We start from the raw sequence: 14,069 nt of genomic DNA on the forward strand, positions 1-14,069 counted from the left end.
TGGCCTAAAATAAATTACGCTTCAGGCAGCAACACACAGGCCGGCACCAGTTCCCTGGGCAATTTGGAGAGTGAGTGGTGTAACTACATCTAGTTTATCCCTCCCTATGCCACCATGATTGGCTGTTCTGCTACAAATGCGAGACAATGAGCTCCCTCTTGTGATAGCAGTGTATTGCACAGCATTAACCTGTAGCTTTGCTGCTGTGAGCACTAGGAATCATTTGTTGACTTAGCTGAATGCTGTTGTTCAGATGCACTGAGCTTTGGTAGGGAATGGGAACCCATAGAAATGGCCCCTAATTACCATCCGTTGTATCTTTTGCATTGCTCACTCATTTCAAATTTCCTAGAAAGACAGCTTTCACCCCAGCCCAAGAGATGCACCATATGACGAGCCAAACAGATTTTGGGACAGGGTGAAGTCTCAGTGGGGTTGGTGGTTGTATATAATCCATGTCTTGGTGCTGCCACTATTCAAAATGTTGAGAGCTGCAAGTGAAGAGCACATACAAGCCAACAGGTGTGCAAGGTCTGACTCTGCACACCTGTGCACTTACACATGTACATAGATACCCGCTTGTACGGTAGCCGTCCAAGCTTCCTTTACACACTGAAAATCATTATCCTATATGCAGCAGCAGGAAGATGAGGCTGACCGACGATGGGAGGTGGAAAAAGTCAAGGGTAAGATAGAGAGCGGAGGATGAGGTGGAGAAAGGAGAAGTGAGGGACAGAAATGAGAAGGTGAAGCAAAGAGGGAGAGAGTGATATTTAGGAAAGTTTGGGGGAAAAAGGGTGAGGCAGAGTGAGGCAAGATAGAGACGGAGGAAAGTGAATTGATGAAAAGAAGGAGGATTAGTCGGAGAGAGTGAGAGGAAGGCAAAGTGGAGGGTGGAAAGTGCGACAAAGAAAGAAGATGAGATGGAGAAAAAAGGGGTGAGGTGTGAGAGGAGGATGACACACATGGAGACTGTGGCAATGTGGAGAAATACATGAAGGTGAGGCAGAAAAGGAGGAGGCTAAGATAAGAGCAATATCAGGATGAGGCATAAAGAGAGATGAGGCTGGGGCAGGGAGTGAGGAGGATGAGGTAGTTTAAGCAAAGAGCGGAAGGGGTGAGGCAGAGAGAAAGAAGGTTGAAGCGGCGACAACAGACGAGATACAGCTCATAGATACAAAATTCCAGAAATACAGAGCAAACCCAGCAGGCTGAGTGGGAGACCTATGCAAAGTCTTATATGTCATCAAAGATGTGAAAATGAGAGGGGATCCAACACTGGCCACCACTCAAGCTCCACAAGTCAACGTCACAGCAACAAGAAAGGTGACTGTTCACAATAACTAACAAAAGAAGAAAGGATGCAGGATCACGCGGGATGCCGAAAGCGGTCTTTAAAATTTATCTATCATATTGGTTGGAGCCAATAGTAAGGCTATCCAATGACTGCTTTTCTACCTCTGCAGTTCCAGCATCATAGCAAGGATCTGAGATGTACTTTATTCACAAGGAAGAGACCAAACGAGAACCATTAAACTATAGGTTCATTGCCCTTTTGGATGTAGATTCCAAATAGTATGCTTCCTTAATCCTTAAAAATCTACGAAAATGAATGTCTGAGCAAAATCGAATCCCTTGGTTCCAAACAGGCTTAGGGAGGAATATGGAACCAACAATAACATTGTGTCCTTTTCCCTACTTTTTCATAAAACAGTAAAGAACTGCAGGAATGTATATGCATGCTTCATTGATTTCAAGAAAGCATTTAATACCATTGAAAGAGGACTACTATAGACAAAAGTAAACAACTGGGTAACGCAAGGTATACTAATAAAGGCCATAATCACACTGTACTCCAATAACTACAATCAAGTTGAAAAGGGGCTGATAGATCTCAGGCAAACAAAATATTTACAAACAAAGGGGTAAACCCAGAGGTGGCTGCTCCATGTGAGTTGAGGAGTGTTGCCCTGCGTACCTTGCAGGTGCTGCAAAAGTGAAAAGTAAAATGGTAATAAACTCAGTTTATTGCCATTTTATTTTTCCTCTGAGAGCCCCAGCTGTGAGGGCTGGGTGGGGCCAGCCGTGCTGACTGGCAGCATGGGAGGAGGAGTGGTGACAGAAGTTTAAAGTACGCATGTCACTTTGGCCGGCTGTCTTGCGAAGGCCAGCCTGACATGTGCACTTTAAACCTCTCCAACCTAAACTGTCTTAGACAGCTGGATGGAGAGAAAGCACAGGTATGCAGTGCCTGAAAGAGCTCTGAGCAAGTCCACTCCTACCAATCTTGGTGCTTCTCTCATACTGATTAACAGCAGGAGAGCAGCATCTGGATTAGTTAAGGGGGTTTGCCCACAGATCCTTTAGAAGAACACCAGGACCAGAGGACGACGGACATGAAGGCTTTAAGTAAGTAAATATTTTTTATTTTACCAATTTAAACAGTAACTAAATCCATAACATGCATTACATTAATGTTAATTTAAAAACGTGAATGTAATGCATGTTAGCGATTTAGTGACTGTTTGTAGCACGTGAGTGAGCCTCTTTAATCCACTGATAGGCAGTGTGAGAAACTCGCACTGCCTTCAGCCTCATCTCCAGAGATCTCAGTCGTGGTTCGTTTTAAACACACTTTATAACAAGCCACGAGTGAGAGCTTTCCCACTAAGCCTAAAGGCACTGCTGGTGTTTCCCGGTGTCTGTTTGCTTGCCCCACCTCTAAATATTGTCGCCAGCCACAAATGGTTAAAGCAAGGATGTGCCCTCACCCAAGCTTTGTTTAACCTATTTGCAGCAAACATGAAGAAGAACTGAATTAATCCAGGATCATGTCCACCTAAACTGAATGGGAACTTAATGCACCTCATTCACTCTTCCGACAATACAGTCATCTTTAGACTGCATCTATCTAGGAGTTCGGCACACTAAATAAATTGAGCAGAAGCCGTGAAGCCAAGAAATCAGAGCTTAATCAAGAAAAGAAAAAGCTACTGTAGTTTTCGAAATGTGGAATCAACAACCACACCTTGAAAATGGGCCATACATTGATTACCACAGCTGGATCTCACAAACTGGTATGAAATTTCAATCAACAGGTCAATGTTAACTTCATACTAAGGCTTTTGAAAGTAAAGGAGTATCGCTAAAATATGCTTTTGTAAAATTATCAAAAAATGGAACAAACTTTATGAATTGATTATTAGGCTTTGGAATTCAAGCAACCAAGGGCCTCATTCTGACCCTGGCGGACGGCGGAGGCCGTCCGCCAGGGTACCGCCGCTGAATGACCGCACCGCGGTCAAAAGACCGCAGCGGCCATTCAGACATTTCCTCTGGGCCGGCGGGCGCTCTCCAAAAGAGCGCCCGCCGGCCCAGAGGAAATGCCCCTGCAACGAGGACGCCGGCTCAGAATTGAGCCGGCGTAGTTGCAGGGGTGCGACGGGTGCAGTTGCACCCGTCGCGTATTTCAGTGTCTGCTTAGCAGACACTGAAATACTTTTCGGGGCCCTCTTACGGGGGCCCCGCGGCACCCCCTACCGCCATCCTGTTCCTGGCGGGCGAACCGCCAGGAACAGGATGGCAGTAGGGGGTGTCAGAATCCCCCATGGCGGCGCAGCTGGGGGATTCTAAGGGCAGCGGTAAACCGGCGGGAGACCGCCGGTTTGCCTCTTCTGACCGCGGCCGAACCGCCGCGGTCAGAATGCCCTGCGGGGCACCGCCGGCCTGTCGGCGGTGCTCCCGCCGACCCTGGCCAGAATGACCCCCCAAGTGTTGATACAACGAGCATTCAACTTATTCAATAAACTGCTCACAGTAAACATAGCTTTAACAAAGTACTGCTGCAAATTAAAACAAACAAGGAAGAACTTGTTCAAGGGTTTCCTCGGACAAGAACTAGATCGTGCCAGCATCCCCAGGACCCCCAACTCCCCACCGTTCCTGCTGCAGATGATGATAGAAAAAAGTTAGCAGATTTCAAAATGATGCCACCTTGGGAATGCACACTCTCCCACAGAAGCCTCAAACACATACGAAGTAAAGAAGGCATTAGTCATTAAACAAGGCAGGAAGATCTAGGTTCCTTCAAAATAAAAAAATAAAGAGCCAAAGTAAGGTACTTATGAGATGTACCAACTAACAAAGTGTCAACCATACTTAAAACTTGCACACTCATGGGTGGCAAAAATCCAAAGAATACAACTGTGTTTTGGACTATTTGAAGCAGGGGAGGTGTCCCAACTGTGGAGCTATAAAAGACAAAGGGCCTGATTTAGATACTGGCACTAACAGTCCCGCCCTCGACTGTGACTGTAAACCCACCCCCGCTGTGACTGTCCACCCAAAGTTGGCAATTCCACAGGCGAAAGACCGCATTCAATCTGCTATCTCCACCAAGAAACATCAGTTGACAGCAGGAAAGGGAAAAGGGGATGCCGGAGGGACTGTAGCCAGCTTTCCCACAGTGCAGATTTTGATGTGCCTTACCTCCAAGGAAAAGGTGGAGGTCCAAATGCCACTCCTTAGTTGGTGGATTGGGGGGGAAAGGAGGGAAACTCACCATTTTACCACTCCCCCCTTCTTTGACTGGCCACAACTGGACAACATCTGCCTTCGCTGCTGCCACTGTGCCACGGAGAAAGCACAACCCCCCCCGTCGACGGACCCATTCCTAGGTTTTGTTGTGTGGGCATTGCGTGGGAGGTGGGGAACACTGCAGGCATATACATCGGGGACACGAATGGGTCAGACACAGGTGGGGACACACAGGTACACAACACATATCGCACACATACTCAACTATCTTTATGGTGCCAGTATTCATTGGCAAATAAATGCTGGCACCACAATGACTGTACATTCACACCTGTCAACTGTGTTCATTTGTGCACAATGCCAGGGGACCTGTACCTGTCATGTTGTGCAGCAAGTTGTTTGTGTGACTCAGTATATGTATGTGTGTATGTGATGGGATTGGCAGGGTGAGGTGCAGGTGTGTGCAAGTGTGTTTGTGTAGCTGAGTGTCTAGTTGTGCCCTTTGTTGTGGTTGTGTGGTGTGTGGGTGCAGTGTCAATGGTGTGTGTATGTTATGTCACGGATGTGTGTTTTGAGCATGTACAGGTAGTGTTGCATCGCAATGGGTAAATGTGTGTATGTGGTGTGTAGTGTGGGGGTGCACCTATGGTGAAGGGACAGTGTGTGTGTGTGTCACTTATCTCCCTTCCATAGCTGCTGCTCTTGCATGAAGTCCATTGACTCCCACCGCTTTCTTCCGCTGTCAGGGAACCACCGGCAGTTCAATGTCTGCAGGACTGTAACATCTAAATACTGCAGGAGGAACACCGCCGCCTTGATAGTCTTATCGGGCTCGTCCCGACACAGCTTGGCAGTAACACATCAACATCTAAATCAGGTCCAAAGTCCAGCATGCCGCTTTTCCTCTTATAAAAAAAGAATCACTTGCCTATGTTATTTGCTGCTTTCCAGCCTTCTCACTCGACTACAAAGGGTTTTGACACCAAAACTTTCAGCAAATTAATTCAAAAAGCTATTTTTGTGAGTTTTAATGCCACTAAAGGCACTTTAAGTGGATATGTATAATTTATGTATGTGGCTTTAAAAACTGTAGATACACTTTACGCTACTCAATGGAATTGTTGTAAATATTGAATGGTTTTAATTAACTGTCACTAAAAACTTATTCTTAGCAGGCACAACTGCAAAAGTTGGTAGAATATGCTGCTCACACACCGACAAAACCATCCAACATGGTCAAAGCCAGTTCTTAGACAGCTCGGAAACGCTAGACAATACCATTTATCTCCATGACCCACCCATGCTTTCTCAAGGCCCTCCCAGATCTCAAATCCTGGAGCTGGGCCTGCTTACCAGCTTGTATTCATTACTGGACTGTTGAACTACTCACCTTGAACCGAATGTATTTCAGAAGGTCAAAGTGATCAGCATACATCCGTAGGTATTCCAGAACTTGGGTGTTGTGTAGATAGGTTGGGAAATCCTCTGGGAAGGGAAAGTCTGTGTAACACATCATCTCTTTGGAAGTGTTGGTGACCACAGAGCGGTACATGCTGCCCCGTCCATCCTCTACTTCTTCCTGGAAAAGAAACAGAAGAAAAATGTAGGTATGAGAAATTGTAATTACATTTATAAGTTGTTGATGTAGCATGAACAAGTACAGAACAGTACTGTAGTGCTTTACATTAAATATCATATAATAAATTATATTGTTAACATAAATATAAGCGAATATTAAAATCATGAAACTGACAAACATATGGCAGCTGTGCAAGGAGAGAGGCCAAGCTGGGCATGGAGTAGGATTCAGAACTCCAAAGACCTGCTTCAATTTGTCCTATAAAGCAGCTTCAGTTGCACTTAAAGTCCTGGAGTGCTTTCCTGGCACAACAAAGGAAGTGTATAAAAAAGGTATTCTGATGGGGGCCACAGCTCAAGAGGATGAGTCTGATCCAGCAGATTGGCTACTGGATTGAAGGAGCAGCTTTTGACCCAGACTGGCAGCATCAGCATTGTAGCTGAGAATTTGGGTCCAGGGGCCCTGGACAGACCAAAAAGAAGAGGACTGGTGGGCCAAAGAATAAAGCTTACAATGAGGAGTGGGGAGTAGAGTATTACGAGGCCCTTGGAGTGTGGCAGGAGATGCATAAATCAAGGGGACCCGCAAGCTGCCACCACAGTCTTGGAGGGTGCCGCTGAGACCTGTATGAGGGCATCAGAAACAGTGAAGAACCACAGAGCATGAAGGAAAGTGGGCAACTGGCCAAACATGGCACAGCAATAACTAGGAAGTGGCATCAAATCTGTTTCCAAAACTTAGAGGGGCACCATCCATACCTGAAACGGAACACTTAAGGCCTGTCTATTGATCCCTGGGCTGCAGAAACAGAGGAGAACTGGCACCTCAAGACTACATGCAGGCAACAAGAAGGCAAATGGGTGGGATAATACTGGTTGGGCCATAGCTGAATTCAGAGGCTACAGCACACTGACAATGAAAGCCTGGAACTGCAGCTGGTAGCAATTCAGAGACCTGCAAGAGGACATCAGGTGTGGCAGAAGAGAGAACCCATCTGGTGGAGCCACTAGGTCGGAAAGGGAGGCTCAGAAAACAATGGACCCTCAGAACACAGAAAGAAATGATGGCTTAAGTTTTGGAAGGCAGTGAGCTCACTGCCTCATGGGACCATCATTAAAGGGAGCATAAAAGCAATCCAAGTGAACAGTAGGAAGACTCCAGTGAGTGGGCCTCTCCATACACTGAGACCGCAGCAGAGGACCAAGACATAGGCTTGTGGCATTAAAGCCTGGGAATAATCAGGTGCAGGAGAACATGGGACTGCCTTGAGATCCAGAAAACCGAAATACTGCGGTAGGGACCAGACAATCAGGGCAGACAGCCGAGAAAAACATCACCATAGCCAAGTAGACAAGGTTTAGAGAGGCCTGCAGCAAAAGACATCAAGAATTAAAGTAATCTAGAATGAAAACAGGTCAGACCATTATAAAGCTAGGCTGCAGTGCCGCAGCACAGAGACTAGCAGTCTTAAACGTATACTTAACCACCACCTTCCCATTCAAATTATTATCACTTAATGTTAAGGGGCTCAACTCCACTAACAAGGGTTCAATGGTGGAGCTACATTGGAAAGATAGAGCTAGATATTATCCTACTACAGGAGACACATTTGCAATAAAACCAGTTCAGCATGCACCATAAACATGTGTCATAAACAGACCACATTCAATTCTAGGCATCTGCTCCCACAAAGCCTGTGGGACTGGCTAAACCAAAAGATGTGGTGTAGGGATCAGGGTAAAAAAAACAATAAACAGGGATGTTGTATTAAATTACAATTCACACTTTACAGCAAACTGAGCATTATTGTAAACGTATATGCGCCAAACATAGCACAAGCTGCGTTCCTACTGAGGATACCTCAAAACTTGGAGACAAGGAGGGTGATGTGATAGTGGGAGGAGATTTCAGCTTGGCCTAGGACCCAGACTTGGACAGGTCCCAAAAGACCTACACTGCCATGAGAGCTTTGCCTAGGGAGCTGTATTTGGGAAATTAAAGAGTTTGACAGATATAGGAATAGTGACCATGCTCACCTTAAAATCTCCTGGAGCAGAGGAGCATCTTGAACGATCCAGTTCATAAGATGTTGATGGTAAAAGAGATTTAAGAGTCCTTTTAAAATATTCCACCCACAGATACTTCATGTCTCCATATGGGATGCCTTTACAATAACCTCCCAAGGTTTAGCCGAGATAAATGAACTTGAGACAGCATTCATGCAGACATTTTAGCGAAATACATAGAGATCAGAGGCCAGACAGTGCCTGCCCTCTTGAAATCCCCACAATGTCGCTATGATAGAAGGAAAATCATTGGATCCCTTCTGGATAGGAGGCTGCATTTCCAGGGAATGAAAATAGACATTGGAAAGATCAGACAGGTAGATGGACATTACATGGAAGACAAAAGGCTTCAGGAACTTTCTTTGGAGACCTTAAGATTGAAGGAGAGGAATGCTGATAGAACATAGGCGCCTATTTGGATGAATGTGCTTGGCCAACCATCTCATAGGAGATCAAGGAATTCCTAAAGGAAACAAATGACACAAATCACAATATGTGAGGCATTAAAAGGCATTCACCCAATAAAACACAAGGATAGGATAGTCTCACAACGGAGTTTTAAAGATCATTTTTTCTCACAGCTTCGTAAGCCAATGACTGATCTTTTTAATACATTAACCCAATCCCGTGGGCTCACCACCAATGCCACAGAGCCAGACATGTCCTTAATCTCAAGCCAAGGAAAAGCCCAGAGGAATGCATGTGATATGGACCCACAGCATTGCTAAACACTGAGCAAAAATAGTCACTAAAATCCTCACCCATAGAATAGATAACCTGCTATCCGGTATGACTGGTCCAGACCAAAGAGGATTCATCAGGCAATGTCAAGGAAGCGATAATATAATTTGATGGGCCTACCTAGTGAAACAGGTTGTCAGGAAGGGGCTTCTGATCAAGACAGCTGGGTTTGCTAGGAGCCACACTGGACAAAACACCCATAGGAGAGTGACTGAAATGGTGGATTATAGCATGGTCCAGGAGCCAAACAGTAACCATCCCGGTGAATGGGCTGAAATCAGCAAGGTTTCACAACCAAGCAACAGTGTTGCCTACTCTCATCCCTGTTATTTGCTGCGGTGGTGACAACATTAGCTTTGAAAATCAGAGCTCAGAATTTAATCAAGATTATCTTCTTTGTAGGGAAGCAGCACAAACTATGCCTCTTTGCTGATGACATCCTACTAACCTTATTGAACCTGGCATGTTCTCTGTCGGAGGCAATTGAAGAGCTGCACTGATTTGAATGGGTGTCAGGTTTCAAACTTAATGTGCAAAAACTGGTAGTCTCAGACCCAACGTGGCTGAACTGCAATCTCTCTGTCCATTCAGGTGGGAGAAACACTCCATCACGTACTTGGGGTTAAACATAACCAAAAGGTTGGAGGACTGGAGAGACGGTAACTGACCCTTCCCAATAAATTTGATGCATGAGGATCCACGACACTAGAGATCCGTCTATATCGCATGGCTGGGATGTATAAGCATCATCTAAATGAACATCCTAATGAGAGTCCTCTATGTTTTTGCAACATTCCCTTTCTGTATTTGGGCGCCAAACATTCAGGCTCTTATGAGGAAGCTGATGTAGTTTGGGAGGGGCAGGAGAACAGCACAAGTTCCCTAACAGGTCTTGAAGTCTCCCAGAGACCAGCAGAGATTGGCTTGGCCCAATCTTCTGCAGTATTATCAGGCAACAACCATGTGAATCCTAACAGAATGCACTGTGAGAGAGTTTGAGAGAAAATGGGTCTTCATGAATTGGAAGGTACTTGGAATCTGTTCGGAAACTTGGCGCGGTTATGGAAGGCATACTGCCTGCAGAATCTTTATCTGAAAGCACCCATTAAAGCAGCACCGGAGATGTGGGACGAGTTGTCTGAGCAGTCAAGTCTGGCCCTGTTCCCAACACCATATGCACCCTTTCACCACAACCTGGGCCTCACCCCAGTTCTGTGGGGAAACAACTTTCAACAATGGGAAAAAGGGGAATTCAAAATCTGACTGACCCATTTCACCAGGAACAGATGCAATATTTTTCTCAGTGTAAATCAGACTATTCGGTGTGCAAGATTGATAGATTACAGTATTGCCAGCTCTTGCACTGGGTCATAGACCCCTGTGATGCAAAAGTAGCTCTTGGGCTACTAATGTCCTTCAAAAAATTCATTGAGAACTACTTGAGGCCTCTTCTCCATCATATATTGGGCACTAAAGTCACATACCCAGGATTGGAGGTGGGAGAGGGAATAGTGGGAGAGGTTACAAATAAAGCTCGGTAGGAACTCTGTTTGGGAATTCTAAAAGCATGTAAGAGCATCTGGAACTCTCAATCAGCACACAAAGTGATGCTTCTGTGGAAGTTGACCCCAGTACACTTGTAGCATATCTTTCAAACAGTGACAAACCACTGATGGGGGTGCACAACAAAAATGGCAAAACTTGGAAAAACCTGCACCCTAAGGGCTCGGGGAAGGGCAGTTGGATGGAATGTATTCATATGTCTTGCCCATTATCAGCATAGATGCTTTAGGTTTCATTTTGATTAGTTATATGCCTAACTGCTGACAGCATATTAAAGAATACTTTGTATACCTATACAAAATCAATAAAGAGAATCTAGCAAAAAAAGACCAAGTAACCCCTGAAGTACCAATACTTACAATTTCAGTAGCTATAGATACTGGATCACAATGCTGGAAATCAGTAGTGTAGAAAAGGTGCCATGAGTCTTAAGGCAAACATGGAACATGGGACTCCTATTTTCATGCTGAGTAGTACCAATGTATAAGGGATATTTTTCACCGAGGTGGTGAAACTAGAAGGGGGGCTAATATGGAATGTACAATACTGATATGTAGCTACAGAGAAGCACTATTTGTAAAAGAAAACATCTTTGCTGCTTCACAGGACAACTATATGCATAACTCACAGTACAAGCACTTCTCAGCAGGGCTGAAATACATGTAATAAACAGGTGTTCCTCAAATTAGGAGGAAGGATGGACTTGTATATGTATCTCCTCTATTTGGACAATAATGTTCTCATCATCCACACTGAAATTGCACTACACAAGGTAGTAAATAGATGAAAGAGCTCTGTTTTTTTCCAAAGACCTCACAAACTCTGTTGCTGATATTTTCATATCGAGCTTGGTCTCCTTACTGCAATTATTAAAACATTCCTAAATGTATCCCCTGGCTACATCGTATAGATACTGCAATTCAGGGAAATCTGTGGTGACTTGCAGAGTCTATTGTATTTCTTAAAGTAAATGGGCAATCCCTTCCCGTTCCCACAAACTGCTTAAATCCTTGGTGGCAGATTCTTTCATGAGAAATAGCAAGCATGTTTGCAGCTGTGGAGAATAAAATTAGAATCTGTAGCGTGAAATTAAACACACAAAAAAGCAGTTACAAATGTGTTACAAAAAGATATTAGTTTATTGCAAGTCAGATTAAAAATAATGTAGCTCAGAATGTGTACAAACGTGTAGAGATTCTCTAAATGTGTAGAACATGCAGAGATAATGCACTTGTAATAAGGCAGACAAGGTATTCATCAAGTCTGTGAAGGCATACCTGTCTGCCAAACTCTAACTCAGGCCTGAAGTCTCTTATTTGTAGGGAGCTCTCTATGGATTGTCCTATATCTTCTTCTTCTTGCTTCCTCTGTATTACGTTGAGGCTCAGGGTGTTGCCACTCAAAACAGTTATTGTGATTTGGAGCATTGGGTACTTCCCAATCTATACGAATTATGATGTTAATATAGAGGATTCTCATCTTTTTATTGGTCATCTTAATTGTGACATTAGAAGAGCATATTTATGACCTGTTCTTTTAGAGCATGGAATAAGATTATATAAGGAAGCATTACATTATTGTGAAGTCTTGACTGACGTATATGCATTTGTAGCTCACAGACTTCCTTTTGAAATCCCGGGAACACTTGAAACTTTTTGTGAACTCTACCACAGACAAGCTGTCTCATAAGACTACTGTGTTTCCAAAAAATAAAATCACACAGATTGCACAAAATAGAAAGCCATTTGGTTAGCAAGCTTCATCTATTTGCCCTTTAAACTGTCATTCACATTTTGTTTTAGCCCACCACAACATACATCATTTGCTGATTTATTTTCCAATTAATTTTTAATGTGGTTGTTATAAAGTTCATTGTGCTAGTGCAGGTGTATTAATAAAAATTATTAATGAGTGTTTATGTATTCTGAATAATAAGTTTGTGTAGAAAATATATTAACGTAGAAAAATAATGCATGCATTTGAAAATGTGATCACGAAGAATGGCCACCAATGTTAACGAAATGTAATAATCAATGATTTAATATTATGGTATGTTGAATATATGTTAGACTAATGCAGTAATATGTCATATTAAGGGTTATGCATTAAGTTTTAGTTGTATTTATTGGAGGCCTTAACTTAGCGAGTGTCTTGGCCTACTTGCCAGGCCTCATGTAAAAGCTATATTTCTTAGCATTTAATAAAATAGCTGACCAAGAAAGTTAAACTGTGAATTTCTATTGTATTGTTTAAATGTGCTCATAACGGAAGTTTCTCATGTGAACAGACTGCTAGGAGATGATGTTCCTGCTAATGCAACATTTTGGGGGTCATTCTGACCCTGGCGGCCGGTGGCCCCCAGGGCCACCGACCACGGGAGCACCGCCAACAGGCTGGCGGTGCTCCCACGAGCATTCTGACCGCGGCGGTTCAGCCGCGGTCAGAAGCGGCAAGTCGGCGGGCTCCCGCCGACTTACCGCTGCTCGGGGGAATCCTTCATGGCGGCGGAGCGCGCTCCGCCGCCATGAGGATTCTGACAGCCCCTACCGCCATCCTGTTCATGGCGGGAAACCCGCCATGAACAGGATGGCGGTAGGGGGTGCCGCGGGGCCCCTGGGGGCCCCTGCCGTGCCCATGCCAATGGCATGGGCACGGCAGGGGCCCCCGTAAGAGGGCCCCGCAAAGTATTTCAGTGTCTGCCAGGCAGACACTGAAATACGCGACGGGTGCAAACTGCACCCGTCGCACCCCTGCAACTACGCCGGCTCAATTCTGAGCCGGCGTCCTCGTTGCAGGGGCATTTCCTCTGGGCCGGCGGGCGCTCTTTTGGAGAGCGCCCGCCGGCCCAGAGGAAATGTTAGAATGGCCGCCGCGGTCTTGTGACCGCGGTGCGGTCCTTTGGCGGCGGAACCTTGGCGGACGGCCTCCGCCGTCCGCCAAGGTTAAAATCAGGCCCTTTATGTGTAATGTGTATGAGACTGACTTTCCCAGGACAAGAACAATGAAGATTCTGACTAAAGAAGAAGCTGCAATAATATTGATACCTGAGAAACCGGATGATTAGGACATCGCAAGACAAACCAATTAACCACATGTGAATGGAGTAATATTAGAATTCATAGATTTGGGATTTTAGTTTTATTGGATGGAGTGTGAACATACGATTAACTGACCAATAGGGATTTGGTGGGTAATTTACGTAACTTTGACTTAATGATACCGCACAGGGAGACGATGGTCATTCTTAGACATTCAGGCCCTCATTACAACAGTGGCAGGCGGCTACTGCCGCCTGCCAAGTTGTAACCGCCGTGCGGCCGCACTCCCGCGGTGGCCATTTCGACATCCCCGCTGGGCCGGCGGGGATCTCATCCGCAACATGGAAGCCGGCTCCAAATGGAGCCGGCGGTGTTGTGGCCGTGCGACGGGTGCAGTTGCACCCATCGCGCTTTTCACTGTCTGCATAGCAGACAGTGAAAAGCTGCATGGGGCCCTGTCAGGGGGCCCCTGCACTGCCTGGGCAGTGCAGGGGCCCCCAGGGGCCCGCAACTCCCCGTACCTCCAGCCTTTTCCTGACGGTTCAA

The 14,069-nt window shown here is 45.3% G+C and overlaps 1 protein-coding gene across 3 annotated transcripts in view; it reads right to left on the minus strand.

The window, feature by feature from the left end:
• The window catches only part of LOC138293039 (dimethylaniline monooxygenase [N-oxide-forming] 2-like), a 403,220-nt gene that overhangs the window by 170,329 nt on the left and 218,822 nt on the right, over window positions 1-14,069 (minus strand). For 2 of the 3 annotated variants that reach the window (XM_069232021.1, XM_069232023.1), the window contains one exon: window positions 5,927-6,115. The exons of the other annotated variant lie outside the window; for it this stretch is intronic. In XM_069232021.1, coding sequence (XP_069088122.1) covers window positions 5,927-6,115 — 189 coding nt within the window. The remainder of the gene's footprint in view (window positions 1-5,926; window positions 6,116-14,069) is intronic. 3 annotated transcript variants of the gene reach the window in all.

This window comes from Pleurodeles waltl, chromosome 4_2 (assembly GCF_031143425.1).
Source record: "Pleurodeles waltl isolate 20211129_DDA chromosome 4_2, aPleWal1.hap1.20221129, whole genome shotgun sequence".
In the NCBI taxonomy this organism is placed as follows: Eukaryota; Metazoa; Chordata; class Amphibia; order Caudata; family Salamandridae; genus Pleurodeles; species Pleurodeles waltl.